This window comes from Geotrypetes seraphini, chromosome 12 (assembly GCF_902459505.1).
Source record: "Geotrypetes seraphini chromosome 12, aGeoSer1.1, whole genome shotgun sequence".
Taxonomy (NCBI): Eukaryota; Metazoa; Chordata; class Amphibia; order Gymnophiona; family Dermophiidae; genus Geotrypetes; species Geotrypetes seraphini.
The window spans coordinates 42,756,989-42,780,133 of record NC_047095.1 but is presented as its reverse complement, the minus strand read 5'-3'; the positions used below and the strand labels follow the sequence as shown (position 1 = coordinate 42,780,133).

General features: G+C 41.2%; 1 protein-coding gene across 1 annotated transcript in view; it reads right to left on the bottom strand.

The window, feature by feature from the left end:
• Positions 1-622: 622 nt before the first annotated feature.
• The window catches only part of ANKRD13C (ankyrin repeat domain 13C), a 75,167-nt gene continuing 52,644 nt past the window's right edge, over positions 623-23,145 (bottom strand). Inside the window, exons 11-13 of the mRNA XM_033916600.1 lie at positions 16,543-16,641; positions 8,271-8,371; positions 623-4,417 (exon numbers count right to left, since the gene is read on the bottom strand). Coding sequence (XP_033772491.1) covers positions 4,287-4,417; positions 8,271-8,371; positions 16,543-16,641 — 331 coding nt within the window. The 3' untranslated portion in view covers positions 623-4,286. The remainder of the gene's footprint in view (positions 4,418-8,270; positions 8,372-16,542; positions 16,642-23,145) is intronic.

The window sequence follows — 23,145 nt, the reverse complement described above, 5'->3', positions numbered from 1 at the left end:
GGAGTGACCAACTGCTATTCTGCGGAGTATTTCCTCCCTGCTGTTGCTTCTTTGTTTACAAAAGAGCCCAGGAGAGTGAAAGTTGAACTGCCTTGAAACATCAATTGCGTTTATTCTTTACCTCATGTTATTAAAGTTGTTTAAGAACTACAGAGTCTGGCTGATACAGATTACAGAAGTAAGTGATAACTGAATAGGAGCCTCATACAATTGCCAGTGTAACTCAGAGTGAGTTCAACAGTGTTTGGCCATTCAGAGGAGTCCTTGCTTTTCAGTTCAAAACCTAAGGAAATCTATGGTAAAGACTGTTCAGTGAAGCTGTAAACTGTCCAATAAAACCTAGTCAACACAGTAATTTCACCTTATTTTGAAATGCAAGTCCTGTAAAATTGTGTGTAGCAGAAGATAACTAGTTCTCTGGGAACATCAATGTTCTTGAGAATGCCTTTAAGGTCTGAAAGTTCTCTGGCAGTGACGAATAAACCATTTATCAGGCTTCAAAGGTCAATGCTTTTGTGCAAGCTTACTGGAGGGCTGCAAGATCTCACTTGCAAACTTGGGAGTTGGCATTACATCCCTAAAATAAATTTTGTATTACAACATTATACTTTAAGAAATGAAGTGTTTAATGAAAATTCAGAACTTTATTAAAAAAAAAATTACCAATAAAATAATGTCCTTGCAGAAACTGTTTCAGAGAATGCAGATATAGCTTTAAATCTTTTTTACCTGACCCAATTCATAACATTTGCGTTGCTCATAATTACATAAGTACCTTTCAAGTACAGTCTATAATAAAGTCCAGGACTAAAATAATGCATCTGAATCAATTTCAGAGATACATACAACCTTTTTATCTTAAAGCTAACAAATGTTATGAATAGAAAATTATATTTGAGCTAAAAATCAGATTAAGTACAAATGGTAAAATCAAAATACATTTACAGCTTGTACTGTAATAAATGTGGAGCTTACTTAAGGACTCCTTTCACAAAGCAGTGGTAGGAGGTTTCTACCATGGGCTGGTGAAGTAAATGTTCTGACACGCAAAAGAATTCTATGCGAATCGGAGTATTTCTCTCTACCGCAGCTTTGCAAAAGCCAGTGTAAATTACAAGTTAAAAAAAAAAATTATATTAACTTTTCCAATAATCTTTGCATATACCAACCCCCTCTCCCCGGACTTCAACCTTTCTATGTAAGCATATCACCCCTCTGCAAGGGATTTATATGCAAAGGCCATAATGTGCAGCATAAGAGATATAAATAAGTCTGTGGTAACAAACTAGCTATCTGTTCATTTATGGGAGGAAAAAGGTTCGCACATTTCAGACTGTCTATCAACAGCCACAGTAAACACAACACAATAATTGTGTCTTGTTTAAAGAGCACAAAATAGGAGAAAACTCATTCTCTGTCACAAATTAGTGCATAGTTTTGGAAGACCTGTATGAGATAAGGGGCCCTAAATGAAAATTGTGGCTTTGCTAAATTCATTGGCAAAGTGATGTACAATTATAAGAGCACATCATGATGGAATGATGACATCACATTCAACTTTGTCTGCAATCAGTGAGGTCATGTTGCAGAGGAAAACATAGGCTCTCACAATAAGAAAAAGCTAGAACAAAATAAAGGCATCTACATCCTTTCAGAATGAACACATTTTAAATGGAAATTAAGAAGCTCAATGTTCCTCTATTTGGTCAATTTTATATATAAAGTAGATATCCCTTCTTCCTTCCTGTCCTTCTAGCTCTCCTATCTTGGTTTTACATGATTTTCATACATGAACAGGTTCACTTTAATAGTTTAAGCACAAGTTACACACACTTATACTAATTTTGGTTTAGAAGAAAGCCATACTCTCCATGTACTGTTCAGTATTTCAAAAGCCACTGTTCAGTAGTAATACAAAATTTCCTGTCTTGTATAATATACTTTAAAAAAAAAAAAAAAAAAAAAAGCTACCATTTTTTTTAAAAATAGCTACCCTGCAGTTTTCTTGAAGTCATAGCTGCAGTCTACCTTCCATTTTGATTTATTAGTAATTCGATAAATCATTTTCCAGTACCTTTCATAAAAATACTGTTAAAATAAATGAAATAGTGACAAGAAGGCAGTCAGTTTCTAAGGGCTCCTTTTATTAAGGTGCACTAGCGTTTTCAGCGCATTGGATTACCGTGCGCACTAACCCCATGCTACGCGCCAAGAACTAACTGGCGTTAGCGTCCAGCGCGCGCTAAAATTGCTAGCGCAGCTTAGTAAAAGGAGCCCTAAGTCTCTCGTGTTATCACACTGCCCAAGGTGGGAGATGTGTTTACATATCTCCCAAAGTAGGTGAAAAAGTAACGGAGCTCTGTCCTTAAACAGTACAAAAGCATGCACAGAAGAGGCCACAGCATTCCCCACACAACTGTGATTTCTTTACTGTACCTCTGCCAGTACAGCAAAGGAGCATCTGAGTCAAATTCTTATTGAGCTTAATCACAGATGAAATCAAAATCCAAAGCTGACTAGAGGCCATATCTGATCAAACTTAGGCCTATTTCCAGATTGCATAAATAATGGCGAAATTTAGAAACGCACTACTCTCACCAATTCTGCTCTTGTTCTGGCTAAGAGCAGAAGACTGCAACTATATCAGTCCTTCAAGGTTACAAGTCTATCTTGTTCTCTATGTATATCAAAGAAAGAAGTGAATTCTACCAATTAACTGACCCAGTAGTAGAGCAGCGAGTGCTTGCAGTTCACTCCAGACCCATGGTGTAAAGCACTGGTTCTTCCTGCAGTCTTTCTACATGTTCCCAAGGTGCACAAGCCATTATTTTAGAAGACTGTTATATACCTTGCCTGCCATTTCCATCATATTGCAGATGAGAGCAATTTGGTCCGTTGAGGGCCACAAACTTAACAGGATAACCAGCACATAGAAATCAAATGCAAATATATTTCAGATGAATATATATTATGGAGATCCTGAAAAACAGACCTAGTTTACCACATTGGTCAAAGGGAATTTACAAATCACTTTGCTCTTGAATTTGCAAAGCACAAAACACTGAACGACACTGTGGGAGGAGTTACAAATTCTTCTCAAGCAACATTTATAATTGCTTGCAAAAAGACTTCCCATTTAAGTTTCAGAAGTGACTTTCAGTACAGGCTTAAGCTCTTAGAAATTACCTTGGCCAAGAAAAATGAATAGTTTTGTTTAGAAATATCTCCAGAATGTCAATTTAAATAGCTGAATGTCTTCACAGTATCCTGACCACCACTTTATTGTACCTGCACTGATCGTTTTCATGGGCACCTCAGTGTTGAGTGAACAGCAACACAATATGACCATGGGCATGTGTAAATTCCTTCATCCGAGGAAGCTCGTGGCAGTGTCAAAAAAAACCAACCCCTTACTAGTAACAGGACAACTTGTACACAGAATAGATTAAATATACAATACTGTAAATAAACAGCAAGACTTGAAAACTAAATTAAAAATGGAAGGATGCTGTTGTTAGCAAGAAAAGATATTTACATTAACAAACTGAAAATTAACAGTTCAGATAAAAACATAGCTAGCACCACAATGGATTGCACTAAAGTGCTAAAGGAGGTAACTTATTCCCTGCAGAGTGCGTGCATGCTTTTTTGACATGTATTGCAAGGTGTGTCAATGCAATTGTTTTACTGAGTTACCATTTGGTTCATTCTTCTACAGCAAATATATTCCTTCTATTTTATAATGTTCAACTAGCATTAAGATAATCCAATTTTACATAATGTTACATGGTTTACAACTTATGAAAACAAAGATTGATGGTATATTTGTAAGGTCACCTTGAAAAAGTGGTTAGATTTTCAAAAGGGAAAGATATCTATAACTTCTTAAGAGGAAAATGGGGTTTTTTCCCCCTTGTAGTAAGTGATGGTCCATGGATAATTTGTATTAACAAAAAAATGCATACAAAAATAAAAAATTGTACAACTGATGGCACTCAGCAGCCATTTTAAATAAGTACTCTTTTAGTGTCAGAAGTGCCAAACTACGAAGCTCACTGATTTTTGTTTCCTAACTGTACTGGACTTTGACACATTCAAGGACCTGCCATAGTCCAGAGACAGTTTTTCCTGTTACAGTGTGTGGCTGTGATGCAATAACGTTCACTGCCTGTTCCCTTTTCTTCAGAGAAAATAAGATTTTGTCCTTTTCATTGAGGAATATTGGTGAGCTACTGTTTGCATCCATTTGCTTTATCTATAGAATCTTCATCAATGTTCAGTTTAAGTCATAAATCAGGAAAGCGGCTTGGATCCTCCTTGTAGTCATCAGGTATAGAGAAGATAGACTCATCAAATGCATCATAATGGAACTCTTGAAAAGTCACAGTGGCTGTGATAGTAGGAAAGACTGGTATATCTGGAGAAAAACAAAGAAATTACTTATGAAGAGGGAATAGTAGATACTTTCTCTGTCCCTAAAGGGCTCTCTAACACCATTCTTGTCAGGTAAAAACCATTTAGCCTACCCGCCTTACTCTAGATCAGTGGTTCCCAACCCTTTCCTGGAGGACCACCAGCCAGTCAGGTTTTCAGGATATGCATGAAATGAAGATGATAGGAGTGCAGATCTGCCCCAAGTACTGTATACTCAGGGCTATCCCGAAAATTCAAATGGCTAGTGGTCCTCCAGGACAGGGTTGGGGACCACTGCTCTAGATAATATCTCCAAGTTGCCTGCCATACAAGCTTGAATGCTTATACTGCTCTCTCTCTCTGGCCATCTCCCAAATCTCCTAGACATCAGTTGAACAAGTAAATTGCCAGCTTTAGATTACTTCTTTCTGTCTTTAGCCAGGACTTATAGTCATATAAGCATACAAGGCAAAGGCTACACACATTCAGATATCCAAAGGTGCTGCCGCCATTTCATGTTGGCTACACTTCATATCCTCTTTTTTCAGGAGCTTGACATATTCAAAGTCGACATGCACAAACTAGTAGTCTGGCTATTTCCATTTAATTTGAGCTCTGTTCCAACTAATTAAGCACATACACTTCTTCTACACTTAGTATAACATCCAGCTACCTGCACCATTCTCCCCTCCCACCTCACCATATACACAAAGTTTTTACCCTAACATTGTATCTGTCCAGGGATGCTCAAATTGTCAGCTTTAGCTGTTCTGCTTTCCTTTTGTCTATTTTACAGCATTACACCTTATCCTTGCCAACTATTTAAGTATTTCTATCATATTCCCTCTCTCTCTCTCCTCTTTTGAAGAATACACTTGCAGGACAGGTTTCTCAATAGACCGCGTTAAAAAGAAATGGTCTGCTAATGCAGCCGTTTTGATAGCAAATTGAAAAAAGCGATACATTCTCAAAAATCATGTGTGCAAATGAGGTCAGCGGACAGCAGCGAAGATTCGCTAAATTTGCTTGTGCACATGGCTGGTGATAGCGATGGGCACATGCCCACAAAAAAACACATAAAGAAAAAAAAAACCCAAAACACAACAGTGGGAGAGATGTTGCCAACTAACAAAACCTCCCCCATTCCCCCAGCAGTGGGAGATATGCCCATTCTCTCCTGCTGCCAACCAACACTCCCCCCCCCCCTGCAGCAGAAGATATGCAGAGTCTCTCCTGCTGCCAAGAAACCCATGCCACTGCCCGGTTGTGCCCCACCCTTGCAGCGGGAGAGATGGGAGGAGCCTTAAACAACTTGGGCTAATCAAAGCCTCAGGCCCCTCCCCGGTGCATCCCAATATGCACTGGGGAGGGGGAAGGCCCATTTTGGATGATGCAGGCCAGCTGGGAGGATGGCTGGGAGGAGGTCAACTACTTGGAGGTAAGGGGGCAGAGGTGGGTGTTGCATAGCAAGGGGAGGGATGTCGGAGATGGGGTGTGGTGTGGTACGGCAGGGGGTTCACTTGGTAGGGGGAGTGAGCACAGCTGGGCGGCGGCATCAGTTTCTTGGCAGTGGGAGAGAATTGGCATCTCTCCTGCTGCAGAGGGTGTGTCGTTGCCGCAAGGGGGGAGTGTTGTGATGCAATGGGAGAGAAAGAGCATCTCTCCCGCTGCATTATAACACAGCTTTCTAGCAGTCTCTGACACTGTCATGCCTGTACCGGCACCCCTAGACCAGTCACTTATTTTTGTCGCCAAAAGCAGACGCTGCTTTTTAAAAATGGCTCAGCATTTTTAAAGAATCCACAGGAGAATTTATTTCAATGTTGAAGAGCCCATTTGTATGTCATTGTCGGAGACTGCTAGAAAGCTCGCTATTGACAGAGATAATCCATTTTGATAATCTGCTGCTAAAATGTGTACAGGCTAAACCATCGATAAACAGTTTAGTGACGGCGTTAAAGTTTTGAGAATCTGGGCCTCAGTTCTTGAAGCCTCTTGGCACATGGTTTGTGTTACATGCCTTGTACTCTTAGGGCTCCTTTTATCAAGGTGTGGTAGGGGCTTAACATGTTAAACTGCCTGCCGCACTAATCGCTAACGCTTCCATTGACGAGGCATTAGTTTTTGGGCTTGCCGCGGGGGTTTGCGTGTGATGAAATGTCCGACGTGCTAACCCCTGCAGCGCACCTTGATAAAAGGAGCCCTTAGTAGTTCTACTCAACTACTTCCTTCTTCCAGACATCCTTGAAGGTGCCCAGAAACAAAACACACCTGAACCGAGATCTTAATGATCTACACAAAGTTGGTATTACCTTCTTTTCCTTCCCTTTTTTTTGTAAACCGCATAGATGCCTTTAAGGATAATTTGCAGTTATCTCAAGTACAAATAAATAAACAAGAATCCATGCATACTGTTAGCATTTCCTGTCACTTTTGTATATAGTATATAGCATTTATGTATATAGAAAATATAAATCAAAGCATCTGTATATTGCTATTCAAGGACAACTGAACTACTCATTGCAACACAAGGAAATTTCATAGAGAATGTTCTTCCTATAGTAGTGCATGGCTGTGATGCATTAACATTCACTGTTTCTCTTTTCTTCAGAGAAAATAAGGTTTTGTCATTTCATTTTGTATATTTTAACTTCCTAAAATGCATGAATTTGCTTTGAAGTAGAAAGATGAGTTTCTAGAGATAATTCCTTCCAAATTATGTAAACCAGGATACTAAAAAATATTAATGGTCTTTGTTATAAGGCAAGAAGCAGCAAGAAAGGATCATAGCTCCCTTACAGCTGCCTCCAACCTTGTTTGACAAACTGATCTCCAACGGTGCATCCCAAAGCACTACTAGAAGTTATGGGGCAACCATTTTGAAAGTTGACATTACTCCTGCCTTTTTTAGGTGGTGGATGGCATGGGAAGGAGTCAGGGGAGATGTTGATGGGGTGTTGCCAAAGGCATCACTCCTGCCTTTAGAAGTGGGGGGAGGGGATGGGGCAGGAGGATGACAGGAATCCAAGGGGGGGTCCAAGGCAAATTAGGCAGAATCACATAATTACGCATGTTTTTAACTATGCAGGAAATTATGTGCAAACTATTTAAAAATAGACAAACACAACAAAAGATCAAAGACTTGCACAGCAAAATTAAACAAAACTGATCTCAATCTACCTAAAATGGAAGAAAAAAAGCCTCAGAGGGCCAGAAGTGAACAGCTGTAACAGCATATATTAACACCCCATATATGGACTCAATATCTTTCATAGATTGTTTGGAGATTTTTTTGTGCCTAACTTAGCATGTGATGCAATAAGTGAAAATAAATGATAAATCAGTACTTTATTATTTTTATTCACCTATTGCATCCAGACAACAATTCCTTGACATAATCACCCATCTGAACAAAGTTAGTTTTTTGTTTTTTTTTTAAAGTCTAGAACCTTTACTTTTGACTAAGCCCTCTCTACACTTGTCTTAATATTAAAACCACAGTAACATCAGAAACTCTTTCCCCATTTGTAAGCACTAAGTCCAGAATTGCCCCAACCCACATGGGTTCCAAACAATTCCCTTAGGTCAGGGGTAGGCAATTCTGGTCCTCGAGAGCTGAAGCCAGGTCAGGTTTTCAGGATATCCACAATAAATATGCATGAGATAGATTTGCATCTCAAGGAGGCAGTGCACGCAAATCCATCTCATACATATTCATTGTGGATATCCTGAAAACCTGACCTGGCTCTGGCTCTCAAGGACCGGAATTGCCTACCCCTGCCTTAGGTGTATCTAATGTAATAGTTGAAAAGTATGCCACTGCAAATGAATAGAATAAGAGCTGAGATGCAGATTACCTAGCTTTACAGGAAATCCTGGTGGAAGCTTCAATTGAACAAATTCTCGAAGTTTGTTAAAGTGCTTGAATGGTGCAATTACTTCTAAAACATTCAATAACCTGAAAAAACAATTTTACAAGTTCAGTTTTAATTTAAAAAAAAAAAAAAAAAGTCAAACTGTTTTACAAATGTTTCAAGTGAGACCAGAAACCATAATTAAACTAGTGCTTCCAGAACCTGCAAAATTCTGAGTCATAGCTTATAAAACAGAACATTCTGTAGTATTATTCAAGTATTTTGCTTGTAATGGGAGAAAAAGTATATAAGCGGATTGCTAAAAATTCCCCTATTTTTGCAAATGAGTTTCTGACCTTGCTCTGCAGGGTGAGATAATAGGAGATTGGGAAAAATTTAGAAAAGACCCCGTCTCTGGGATCTTGTGTTTTCTTCCAAATGTCCAAAGAAAAATGGAATTGCTGTAGAATTCTAAGGGGGGCTCAGATGCAGCCTGAGAGAGGGCTTTCCTGTAGATTGCCTAGACCAGGGGTAGGCAATTCCGGTCCTCGAGAGCCAGAGCCAGGTCAAGTTTTCAGGATATCCACAATAAATATGCATGAGATAGATTTGCATCTCTAGGAGGCATTGCATGCAAATCCATCTCATACATATTCATTGTGGATATCCTGAAAACCTGACCTGGCTTTGGCTCTCGAGGACCGGAATTGCCTACCCCTGGTCTAGGCCATAATCACTGTCTTAAGGAGTGAAGCTGCCCTAAGTCGGTGAGGCTAAGTACTAAACAAAAGAGAAGCCTGGCAAGATCTTTTGTGGATTTAGGTTAAGAGAGAGCTTGAATTAGGTGGTGGTGGAAGAAGAAGCCTGGTACTGAAAACCCACTGCAGGAGAATCCCAGTGATTTTTTACACAGTATGGTGACAAACTCAGAAGAGTGTACCCCGGCTTTTACACTGAGAACCAAAGTACTGAGGTATAGGAACTTAACTCCTAGGTGCATCTCAACTGCCCAAAACAAGGGATTTTGACAATTTTGCTTAAAGAAATTTCTATCGCAGTTTTAGTGTACAACTTTCTAGGGGAGGAGAGCAAATACTATATTTTTATCTGTATTTATGTAGTCATGGATTTTTTTTTAAGAATATTTTTAATTTGTATTAATTAGTTAATTTTATTATTGATATTTGATTGTCATAGAATTTTATGCATTTGGGAAAAAAAAAGAGATTTCTGTTTTACTCTTTCCTTTTCTATTCTTGGAGTTCTTTTCTAAATTTACTTTGTAATATATATTGTAAACTGCTTGGATCCTTTTTGGCAATTATGAGGTATATAAAGTTTTTAATAAACACAAACATCTATATTTAAAGGGTCTTGCTTCATGTGAAGAATCTGAATTTTTTCCTAAAGTCCAGAGAACATTTTACTTTCCCAATACTTAAAATTAATTAAATTTGGCAATTAATGTTTGAGTGTGTGTTTTGCAGTCATTACCACATAAGGAGCCGCAACTCAAACTTAGGCATATCCAGGAAGCATCCTGCTTTGTGCAACTAGTACTATCTTATAAGGACCCCAAAGGTTAAGGAGAATAGCTTTTTTAAAAAACTTTTCCAAATGAGAGGAAAAGAAGTCCTGTGATGGAGACCAGCAATGTCCCATACAGTAAACAAGTAAATCAGAAGTCTGCACAGGATGGGCCATATGAAATCCTGTGCCTTATAACAGAAAGAAAATTAACGAGGTAAGAACTTACTCTTCCATTCTTTTTGCAAAAATATAGGATTTTGTACTGAAGCTGCCGTACCAAACCAGTGCCAGACAAGCCTGTCCACAGAACCGAGGACACAAATGCGGCATCCTCTTGGGCCGCCACATTCACTCTGTAAAACCTCATAAAAGGTGTAGAGTAGACCAAGTAGCTGCTCATCAGGAAAAGCAGCCCGGGACTCTGCCCAGGAAGCAGCCACATCTTTAGTCGAATGAGCTGCAATGAAGATAGAAGACTGTTTACCAAAGGTAATGTAAGAAGAAAAAATTGCCATACGAATCCATCTAGCAAGCAAAGCTTGGAGGCTGGCTTGCCCTGCCTCGACTGACTGCTCAGCAGAGGCAAGAATCAGTGGAGTAGGACTGTGAACATCCAACCTCTGTAAAATCCTGTTCCGTTTCGCCAAACCCAGTGAAAGGCAGGTAAACAAATTTCCTGATTGACATAGATGGTAGAAACCACCTTCAGTAGAAAGGAAGGTACCATCCACAAAGAAACACCAGACTCTGTAAACCTGAGGAAGGATTCACTACAGGAGAGGGGCTATAACTCTGAGATCTGCCGTATCGAAACTATGGCACCCAAAAACACGGTCTTAACCGTAAGAATCAAGAGGGACATGTCCAGCAGGGGCTCATTTGGAGCTCGAGATAGGTCTCAAGACAGGAATGGGCTATGCAGTGGGGGAAGCAATCTGAGTACTCCCTCAAAAAACAAGTTACGTATGGGTGAGACACCAGTGACTTCATGCCTCTCCAAGCCCTAAAGCATGAGAGGTCGGCTAACTGAACCTTAAGAGACTAAACTGCTAGGCCTTTTTAAAGACCGGCTTGCAAGAATGCTAGAATCACTGGAATGGGAGCCCTCTCACCTGCTCCTAGACACATCATGACTGGAAAGCTTTCTAGGTTTTCGCATCTATGTTTCTATGAGCTGCAAATGTTGCAGGCTTCTTTAGCAAGTTTCCAAGTGCATTAAAATTTGATATACTGCTTTCAAAAACTGGCAAAGCGGTATACATAACCCTTAAGAGTTAGGGCCATGCACTCAAGAGCTATGGCGTAAGACAAAAGCACTTTGGATTCTCCATGGGAACTGGGCCTTGAGTGAGGAGCTCCAGATGAACCAGCAGCTTGAGACACCTGCCTCTTTGCAGACATACCAGATCTGCATACCAAGGCCTGCGGGGCCAGTCCGGAGCTACCAGAATCATCAGTCCCTGAGGATTCGCTGTTCTGGGGATGATCTGGTCCACTATGGCCCAAAGTGGAAACACAGAGCAGAAGTTTGGTGGACCAGGACTTAACGAGGGCTTCCAGCCCTGCACTTCCTGGTTCGGCCCTTCGACTGTAGAAGCAGACTGTCTTCCCATTCTTGGCTGTGGTCATGAGATCCATGTCAGGTCTTCCCCAGTGCTGCGTGAACGCCCTCCGGGAGAGACCACTCCCCCAGATCATCTGAAGAAATCAGTCTGGATGTACTCTAGTCCTGCCACATGGGCAGCCGAGAGGGCTTGTAAGTGAGCTTCCGCCCACTGGAACAACATCTGTGCCTCCAGGTGTATGGGGAACGCTTCTCGTGCCTCCTTGTTTGTTTACATAAGCTATCGCATTGTCCAAAAACACTCTGACTGCCTTTCCTGTTAGGAATGATTGCAACTCCTTCAGCACAAAAAATGGCTCTCAGTTCCAGATGGTTTATGAACCACTTGCTTTCCAATGAGGTCCACCTTCCCTGGAGCGGGCGACCCCAACAGTGGGCCCCCCAGCTGCTCAGGCTGGCGTCGGTCATATGGGTCAACCACGAGTTCATTCTGAGAAGCATGCCCCTCGATAAGGCATCCCCCTGGAGCCACCAACGCAAGCTGAAATTTGCCCCTAAAGTACAGGGGTGCTGCATCTGCAGGGAGTGGTGTTGCAGTGATCACCTGAAAAGAAGAATCCTGGAGTAGTTTCATATGTGCTCTCGCCTATGAGACAACTTCCAAGGAGGCCACCATCAAGCCCAGTGCCTGAAGGTAATACCAGGCTGTCGGGCACAGTAAAGCCAGGATCTCTAAGATCTGCTTCCTGAATTTATATTTGCATGGCTCAGGAAGAAAAACATGGCCTGCCCTGCACCATGTTTCAAGTTTATTTAAAATTTCTTATACCGCTCAATCAGACTTCTGAGCAGTATATAATAAAAAACAAAAAAAACAAACAATAAACTTTCATCATATAAAATAGGGGTGAACATTTGACAAACAGAATCTACATAATAAATTCAAACAATGACGGACAGAAACAAATGGAAAAAGGGGAGGAACTACAATATTTTAAAAAAGAGAACAATTAAGGAAAAAAATGACATGGAGGGGAAGGATGTTGCCATCTGTAGTCAACATGTGTTTAGCCCTTACAAGGGCAATTAGGTATCAAATGCGTCTTGAAACAGAAATGTTTTTAGCTTTGCTTTAAACTGAAGCAGAGATACTTCTTCACAAATGTGTTTAGGAATAGAATTCCAAAGCAATGGCGCAGTCACTGCAAAGTTATTTGGTCTTATCGTGTTAATATGCTTTAGAGATGGGACTGCAAGAAGGTTTTGTGTCATAGAACGAAGTGTTTTAAATGGACAGTAGGGAATTAGTAAGCTGTTAATAAATTCTGGTTGGTTTCTTTGGCGTGTCTTGAATGTAAGTAATAGAATTTTCTAATTAATCCTGGTGTTCAATGGGCAACCAGTGTGCTTTGCACAGGAGGGGGGAAACGTAGTCGTATTTTTTAGCGTTAAATATAATCTTTATTGCGGTGTTTTGCACAATTTGGAGGCATCTTAGTTCTTTTTTTGTTATGCCTTTATAGAGGGCATTGCAATAATCAATACATGATATTACTAAGGAATGGATTATTAGTATGTTTAAAGAAGAAGGTTCTAACAATTTAGCAAGTGATCTGATCATTCACAATCTATGAAAACAATGTTGAACTACAGTACTAATGTGAAAATGATAGGTAAATTTGCTATCGAAGGTGATCCCCAGTAATTTTAAGGAGTTTACAATTTTAATGGTCAAGAAGTTGAGTTTAAGAGGAGCCTGGATCGACAGACCTTCTTTGATGGGGATGATAATTACTTTGGACTTTTCCATGTTGAGAGCTAGCATATTTGAATCTAGCCATAATTTGACTTTCTCCAATTTCTGATTAATAAGTATTATTTCATCTGGGTCATTAAGGTTAATTGAATGAATCAACTGTACATCATCCGCATATGCAAATATTGTAAAGCCGATGGATTGGCCAAGAGTTAAGAGTGGTGCCATAAAGATATTAAAGAGCAGAAGGGATAAGATGGAGCCTTGTGGGATACCATGTTTGTTTATAAAAGTTTCTGATGAAGAGGTGTTGAAAACTACTTTGATCTTTTGGAAAAAAAGGAGGAAAATCAGTCCTTGACTTGGTCTGAGATTTCAATTTTTTGGAGACGTGACAGCAGGAGTTTGTGATCAATTGTGTCAAATGCAGAGGAGAGATGAGCAGAACTGACTGATGGTGATCGAGATGGTAAAGTATTTTTGTGGTCAGACCTATGAGTGAAAGTTTGGTTAGGGGGCAGGACCTTTGTTTGGTCGATGAAGGTGGTGATTTGTGAGAAGACAATTTTTTCAGTAAACTTAGCTAAAAAGGGAATGTTAGCTAAAGGCCGATAATTAGATATTTCTTGGACACTGATTTTATGGTCCTTAATTCTAGGGTAAATGATTGATTCTTTCCACTGTTTTGGTAGGGATCCAGAAGCTAAGCTAGATTTGTCCAGGTCTAGTATACATGGGCCAAAAACTGAGAAGAATTGTTATTCCTCCTTTTCTCCTGAAACTTCATTGCTGGTTCCTTTGATGTTTATTGAGTTTAGGCATCTCTTAATTTCTTGAAGGGTTGGCAGAGTGAATCGTGAGCATTTGGAGAATGGGATAGTAAAGGGTTCGTTTCCTGCAGTAGAGTTACATTTCTTATCCCAGATATTCCAAGCATTGAGTTGGCTGAAGGTGATTTTTTTCCGAAGTTGACTATCCAACCAAGGCTCCAGAGGAGATTCACTATATGCCACACTATGTACTCGCTTTCCCATTGTGAGATGCACCTGGATGCCCATCCTGTGTAGGAACGGATAGCATAGCTGGTTTTAAGAAGAGTCTGGACAATTTCCTGGAGGAAAAGTCCATAGTATGTTATTGAGAAAGAAATGGGGCAAGCCACTGCTTGCCCTGGATCAGTAGCATGGAGTGTTGCTATTCTTTGGGTTTTGGCCAGGTACTAGTGACCTGGATTGGCCACCGTGAGAATGAGCTACTGGGCTTGATGGACCATTGGTTTGACCCAGTAAAGCTATTCTTATGTTCTTACATGCTGCTACATCCACTATCACCTTGGTAAAGGTTTTTAGAGCAGTGGCCAAACCAAATGAGAGTGCCACAAATTGGAAGTGTCGCTGAAGAACGTGGAATCTTAGATATTTCCTGTGATCTGGGAAGATGTGGTTATGAAGATATGCCTCCTTTAAATCCAGAGAGGCTAGGAATTACCCCGGAACCACTGCCACTATAATAGAGCAGACCGTCTCCATGCGAAAGTGAAGGTCATTGAGGCCTTGTTTACTGACTTCAAGTCAGAATGGGACTCCAATCTTCTATGCCTTTCTTAGGCACTATGAAATATGAGTATTTGCCTTAGCCCCATTCTTCTTTGGAACTGGTTCTATGGCATGAATGTCCAAGAGTCGTTGACCTGTCACTTGGACTCTGGCCTCCTTTTCCGTCCATCCAGTTGAAGAGTCGAGGAACAGATCTGGAGGAAGCTGAGAAAACTCAATCTTTTGCTCCTCCCAAATAACGTCCAAAACCCAACAGTCAGACAAAATCTGTTCCCATTCCTTCTGGAAAGCCAACAACTGCCCTTTGATGTGAGGAGGGGTGGCTGTAGCCCTGGCATCATTGTGGCTTCTTGGAGACAGAGCCACAGCGGGAACCCGAGGGTTGCTGGCACCTTTAACTGCCAGATCTCTGTCTGGACCCCTGGAAAATTGGCAGGATCTCCTAGGCAAAAAACAAGGGGTTTTGAGGCAGAAAAAAGGATTTTGGAAAAAAAAAATTGATAAAAATCCAAGATGGCCACTGTCAGAAAATTTGCACCAAAAATGGTCCCAGAGGAGATTAATTGAAAAATAAATAATGTAAAAATGTTGAAAAAGGGTTTTGGAGGTGGGAGAACTTGACCCAACACCAGAAACCCTCAAATCTGACTTTACCTACCCCCGATTTTCCCCATAGGGAATGGGAGAACTCACTGACTTCTGGTGCCAGTCAGCTTGCAGCAGCTTGCCTGCAGGGAAAGGATTTCTGCCTCGGAGATAACCAGTAACAACCAGTAATAACCAGTAACAAGGTCACCACTGGAGATCTTCTAGCTGCCAGTCGGATGGACCCTCATCAGGGACTCCCATCCCCGAAAATCCATGCAATGCATCTAGGGGAGAAACTTCACAGAGGGTTGATACACAGGGGCCACACAGCCTGATCTTAAGCCAGCTCCCAGGAGAACAGACCTGAGCTCCTTATGGGACAGAATGCAGGCTGGCTCCACAGGTACTCAAAGAGTGGATGGACTGACTGAGTCCACCCATACATGGCTACATCCTTTCACCAGCGGAGTAAGCTCAAGAAGGGGACCTCTGAGCACCGAAGCAACACAGAAAATTTGAAACCAATGGAAAAATACCCCAAAACAATAAAAGAAAGCAGAGCAGATCAGAACACACCTTCTGAGTTCACTTGCAGAAGAAAAACTGAAAAGGAAGCTGTTCTCCACTACAGAAGTGGAGTAGTTCACTTCAGAGTTTGAGTGATACCCTTCTACAGATTCGCAATTAATCGAAAGCAATAGCTATGGTACAGAATCCTATGCCTTCGCTACTGAAGAAGGATTTAAATCCTTTCATAGCTATACCATCAAACATCCCACTGGCAGAAGTAGTGATAAGAAACTGGAGAAAACAGGACTTCTGGCAGCATCATAGGCACATCTGTAGGCTGCACCAAGCAAGGTGTTTGATCCCTGGTAGGTGTTCTTAGAATGTGCTTGCTCCACTTCAGCAGTTATTAGTTTAAAAATAAAGTGGTAATGAAGAATTTACAGTTGGGTAAAGAGGAATAGTCTGGGCTAGTAGAAAATGTACAATGTGTAATATTAGCCATAGAAGTGTGAAAAGACAATACAATATTCCTATAGTTTTATTCTGCATTAATTACCACTTCGTGAACCAATGACCAGTTGGACATTTGTATTTAACTCATTAAAAAGTAATATTTCTATTTAATGTGTTCACATATGAAGGTTTTACTTTTACATCTGCCTTTCAATGGCTCATAAAATGTGTTTTTTTTCCAACTTCATCTTGAACATTGGCTTTCAAGTATAGCACTAGTATTAGTTTTCTTTTCTAATATAATGAGAATAAACTTACGAATCAATTTCCAGGGGAAACTCCTGACTCATGGCTATCGTTGCTTTAAAAGTTTTCTTGCTTTCTTTGCAGACCAGTTCCCTACCCAGATGAGGAGCCCTAAGAAAAGAAAATCAATTACAAAATCTTTCATATAGATAATGCTTTCACAGGCAAACAAGTCCAAAAGAAATTAAAGCGAGAAGGAGAAGAGTCTGATTTCTGGTTCAGGTCTTCCACTCCCCTAAGTCATACAGGGAAACAAAGCCACTTGGAGGGCAAGACAACATAGTTAATCACTTGTAGCAGGTGTTATCTGAGAACAGCAGGCCGATATTCTCACATATGGGCGACATCATCCATGGAGCCCTGGTATGGACCTTGAAAAAGTGTACTGTCACTAAGTCTTATGAAGACCACCCATACCGCGCATGTGCTGGTGCCTTCCTGCCCATTGTCGGCTCGTGGGATCATCAGTTTATTAACAAAGCAAAGAAGCCAACTAGGGGAGGTGGAGGGTTGTGAAAATATCTGCCTGCTGTCATCGGATAACACCTGCTACAGGTGAATAACTATGGGGTGTTGCCAGGAAGATGGGGTGATCCTGGAAAATATGCTCACATATGGGACTCCCTAGCTGCTAGGATAATGCCTCTGAAAAGAGTTATTGACAAATACCATAAACCTAGCTAAACCAAAAGGGTGGATGGAAGTTAGCATCTAAGTGAAGAATAAATTTTGTAGAACTGCTTGGTTGAACCGATTATCCTGTCTGGAATGATTCCCCAAACAATCATGGGATGTGAAGGTATAAATTGAGGACCAGGTGGCTCAGCTTTACAGATGTCCTAAATGGGAGTGGAATGCAGATGAGTTACTAAAGCTGCCATTGCTCAAACTTTATGTGCAGTGACACGGCCTTCAAGCGTCAAAACCAGCCTGAGCATAGCAAAAGGAGTTACAGTCCACCAGCCATGTGGAGATGGTTCTCTTGGTGATAGTTTCAAGTCTGTTAGGATCAAATGATAGGAATAGCTGAGTATAAGTTCTGTGAGGCTTGGTCTAATCCAAATAAGCTAGAGCATGTTTACAGTCCAAAGTGTGTGGAGTGCATCCTCATTAGGATGAGAATGTGGTCTTGGAAAGATGACAGGAAGCACTGTAGAATGGTGGAGGTGATTTTCGGGAGGAACTTGGAATGAGTGAAGAACCACTTTATCATGCTATATAAGGTGGATCTAAAAAAACGACTGTGGAAAAAAAAATGGTACCTGGATAGATGCAGAATATGATAGACAATGTCCTTTATTTATATTCTGTCTTGTTTTACATTTTGCATGTTCCTCTGTAAACCACTTAGTTTTAGGCAGTCTATAAATTTTTTAATAAATTTAAAAACCATAAATATGTCTTTGCCAGGAAACAGTGCAGTTTATAACCAAATGATTCTTCTTGCTGATAATGATCGATTTTTCAGGAATCCCTTAGTCACTCAATGGTGACCGTGTCCCTGCTTTTACAGCAAGGTTCAGGATGAGTTGAAGATATCAGATTATAGAAGATTTAACACCCTGTAGAAATAGTTACTGCAGTCAAGAGGATTTGGACTGCACACATCTAGAAATCTCTTGATCGACCATATCAGTCTACTCCGGGAGTCAGTACATTCATTATAGTGCTGATGTCATTAGAAACTTCAGGTCTCTGCCTCCATCTGCTGATCTGGGGGTGATAAACTTGTCAGTCTGGACTGATCTGCCACAGAAAATGCAGCCAGCTGGTCAGATGCTGCTCTGAAAGGATGTGGTTTTTGTACTCCTCCAAAACTCCTTCTCTGTCAGCAAAGCAATTGGATAAACTGCTTCTGTCTGGCAGCTTGCACTGCTGGGGTGATTAGCAAGATTAATTAAAGTGGAATGTAGAGCGTTGAGATCCCAAGCAACTAGGGGAGGCTTGATTAGTGGTTTGGTATGAAAAAAGCCTTTCAAGAATCTGGAAACCAGAGAATATACTGATAATGGCTTTTATCCAGAAGTGTATGGAAAGCACTTATAGTACCGAGATGCACTCTGACTGAAGTAATTTTAAGACCAGAGTTAAAGAGGTGCAGAAGATAGTCCGATGGTAGTAGACAAGCTATCTGATGCAGCAAGTTGAGATGACACCAGATTGTGAAACAAGTCCACTTGAAACGATAGCAGTGCTGAGTAGAGGGTCTGTTAGAGGCTTCTATGATGGCTGACACTGATACAGATAATGGAAAAGTATCTTCTGGCTCATAGAGAGACACCATACTGTGAGAGCTAGCAAACGTAGATTGGGATGGAGAGGAGAGTCCTCGTTCTGTATGAGAAGTGTTGGGAAGACCTGAAGTGTGATGGGTTCCTGTATACTGAATTGTGAGAGAAAAGGAAACCAACTGAGGTGCTATGAGAATCATGGTAAAGTTTGAGTAGTGTCTTCCTGAGTTGACGTATTGGGGGGAAAGCATAGAGAAACCTGTCCCTCCAGTTAAGAAGGAAAGCATCTGAGTCCAGGCAATTGGGTGTGTAGAGCATGGAGCAGAAGTTTGTGATTGTGGGGAGAAGCAAAGAGATCCACTTCTGGAGTTCTCCAATTTGCAACGATCTGTTGAAAACAAATATATTTCCTGTGGGCTGGGAGGATGGGAATGTATGTTGTCTTTCTCAAATTGAGGATTATATTGGTTAGCATAGTGCTCTTGAATATTCTATGTTCAAAATTATCCAGAGTCTTTCCTTCTCTTCCTAATGGCATGCTGGCATAAGTTCTAGAACTGTTTGCTTTCTTAAGTGCTGACCCACAACTAATGATTGTTGTTGCAGATGTGGCCAGTTGAAGCTCGATCATGTTAAGGTATCTAACTTACGTGGAGCCACTGGAACAAAGTAGTATTTCCCAGTTTTTACACAATCCTTAGGACACTAAAGCCTCCTTTAACTCTGCTTAAGGCTCTGATTCTGACTCCATACTTATAGGCAAAGCTTCACCCATCTGTTTAATAAATCTTGTGAAAAATATACTTTCAGGTGGAAACCTTCTACAAGGAGGTGGAGGACATGGATCGGATGATATACAAAAAAGACTCTGGATAATCTGAAGAACGACGAGACAAGTCAGAAACATACCCCTTGATGTCAGGCCTTTGAGAGCAAATTAAGTTGGCTTACTGCATCTTTTGGGTTCACCAAGATTTGTTTCAGTTCCTCCATACTGTCACCCTTAAATCCATTTCTGGTCAAAGTAGATTCCTTACAAAGCCCTCCTTGAGAGATATTTTTTAATGCTTGATGATCTAACTTCCTCAAAGGCTTTCTGCTTCTAATGTACTATGAGTTTTAGCTTCAATGGTAGGCTTCTTTTCAAATTCTCTTTTAGCAATCTTTATCAATGCTTTGTATCTAACTTGCCAGTGCTTACGCTGCTTCTTGATTTCTTCATTCTAACACTTTTTCCATTTTTTTGAAAGATATTCTTTTTGGCTCTAACAGCCTCTTTCATTTCACCTTTAAACCATGTTGGCTGTTAATTCCTCTTTTCACCTTTAATACATGGGATACATCTGGTTTGTGCTTCCACAATGGAAATTTTTGCAGGTGCTCCTTTTAGCTCTTTTTTTAAAACCAATTTCTTCATTTCATTAGTTGTCCTTTCAAAAGTTAAATGTTATGACAGTAGATTTCCTTAGCGTCTTCACTTCAAATTTGATCATGTCATCACTATTACTCAGCAGACCCCACACTGTTGCTTCTCACACCAAGTTCGGCATTCCACTAAGCACTAGATCTAAAATAGCAACTCGGAAATCATCCATTATAGGGTTGCCAAATTTGTTAGATACCCTAGTTTCTGTTAACATTACATCAGTATTGCAGCAAATTGAGTCAGGGGTTGTTCACACCTATCATATACACTGTAGCATATCCCTTTTGGGAAGAGTAATGGGCCAAAATTATAATTTTCAACTCCATCAGATTCAGCCTCTACCCAGCTGGAGAAGCAGCCTAGTGGTTAGAGAAGCAAGCTAATAACCAGGGAAGGAAGAGATTTTGGGACCGGATGGCATCCATCCGAGGGTCATAAAAGAACTGAAAGGGACTATAGCTGAACTACTTCAACTAATAGACAATCTGTCAATAAAATCGGGAAAGATTCCAGAAGACTGGAAGGTGGCGAATGTTACGCTGATCTTCAAAAAAGATTTGAAGGGAGATCCAGGAAACTACAGACCGGTGAGTCTGACCTCGGTACCGGGAAAGATGGTAGAGGCGCTGATAAAAGACTATATCATTGATCCCCTCGACGGACACAATCTGATGAGGACCAGTCAGCACAGCTTCAGCAAAGGACGATCTTGCTTGACGAACTTGCTGCACTTCCTCGAGGGAATAAACAGGCAGATAGACAAGGGCGACAGTCGACATTGTATATCTGGATTTTCAGAAGGTGTTCGACAAGGTTCCGCAAGAACAACTACTTCGGAAGATTGTGAGCCATGGAAACGAGGGTGAAATACACATGTGGATTAAAAACTGGCTGGCGGATAGGAAACAGAGGGTGGTGGGTAAATGGACAGTACTCGGACTGGAAGAGCGTCATCAGTGGGATGCCGTAGGGCTGAGTGCTTGGACCCATGCTCTTCAACATCTTTATAAACGATCTGGACATAGGTACAACGAGTGAGATGATTAAATTTGCGGACGATACGAAGTTATTCAGAGTAGTGAAGACGCAGGGGGACTGTGAAGATCTGCAAAGTGACATAATAGGCTTGAGGAATGGGCATCGACGTGGCAGATGAGGTTCAACGTGGATAAGTGTAAAGTGATGCATGTCGGTAACAAAAATCCCAGGCATGAATACAGGATGTCCGGGGCAGTACTTGGAGAGACCTCCCAGGAAAGAGACCTGGGAGTTCTGATCGACAAGTCGATGAAGCCGTCTGCACAATGTGCGGTGGCGGCAAAAGGAAATGATAAAGAAGGGGATCACGAACAGATCGGAGAAGGTTATCATATTATGTCACTTTGCTATACCGGTGCGCCCTCACCTGGAGTACTGTGTACAGCACTGGTCGCCGTACATGAAGAAGGACATGGTACTACTCGAGAGGATCCAGAGAAGAGCAACCAAGATGGTTAAGGGGTTGGAGGAGCTGCCGTACAACGAAAGATTGGAGAAACTGGGCCTCTTCTCCCTCGAACAGAGGAGATTGAGAGCGGACATGATCGAAACATTCAAGGTACTGAAGGGGATAGACTTAGTAAATAAGGAGAGGTTGTTCACTCTCTCCAAGATAGGGAGAACAAGAGGGCACTCTCTAAAGTTGAAAGAGGATAGATTCCGGACGAATGTAAGGAAGTTCTTCTTCACCCAGAGAGTGGTGGAAAACTGGAATGCTCTTCCAGAGTCTGTCGTAGGGGAGAGCACCCTCCAGAGATTCAAGACAGGGTTGGACAGGTTCCTGCTGAACAAGAAGTGCGCTAGTAGAGCTAGTCTCAGTTAGGGTACTGGTCTTTGACCTGGGGGCTGCTGCGTGAGCGGACAGCTAGGCACGATAGACCACTGGTCCGACCCAGCAGTGGCAATTCTTATGCTCTTAACAGTCCAAAATATAAAAACAACAGATGTAAATTTTCAAAGTTGACATATTTCAATCACTAAATTCAAAATAAAAACTATTTTCCTACCTTTGGTGATTCCTACTGGCGATTTTATTTTTCTGGTCATCTTGTTCCATCTGTGCTCTTAACTCTGTTTCCAAGGCCTCCTTATGCATTTGCTGTTTCTTTCCTCTCCTTCACTTCGTGCACTACATCCTTCTTTGGCACCGATTTTCATATTCAGTTTTCTTCAGTTTTTCTGCCTCCATCTCAAATCTATCTTTCTAACTCTACCTCTTCCCTGCGTCCATAAGTGCAATGTTGGTCTGGGGCAGGGGGGACTTGGTAGTGGAGGATAGGAGTGCCAGTCAACGAGGGGGGTATAGGCATGCTGGTCATCAGGGGGGAGAAGGAGATAACAATGGCCAACAGTGGGGATATCAGTGCTGGTCATGAGGAGGGGGGAAGAGAGAGCAATGCCAGTCAAGGGAAGGGAGTGTAGGATAGCAGTACCAGATATCTAGAGGGGTGGAAAATAGCATTGTTGGTCATCGGGTGGGATAGGGAGGTAAAAAAGCACCATCATCCAAAGGATATTTGAATATAAATATAGAACCCCCATTTTTGGGCCCAAAATCTCTGTTTATATTCATGTATATATAACATAGTAACATAGTAGATGGTGGCAGATAAAGATGGTCCATCTAGTCTGCCAAACCTGATTCAATCTAAAAATTTGTTTGGGGGGGGGTTTCCCCCTTCTTCTCCTTAGCTATTTCTGGGCAAGAATCTAAAGCTCTGCCCAGTACTGTTCTTAGGTTCCAACTACTGAAGTCTCCGTCAAAGCTCACTCTAGTCCATCTACATCCTCCCAGCCATTGAAGCCCTCCCCAGCCCATCCTCCCCCAAACGGCCATATACAGACACAGACTGTGCAAGTCTGCCCAGTACTGGCCTTAGTTCTTCAATATTTACTATTATTTTCTGATTCTAGATCCTC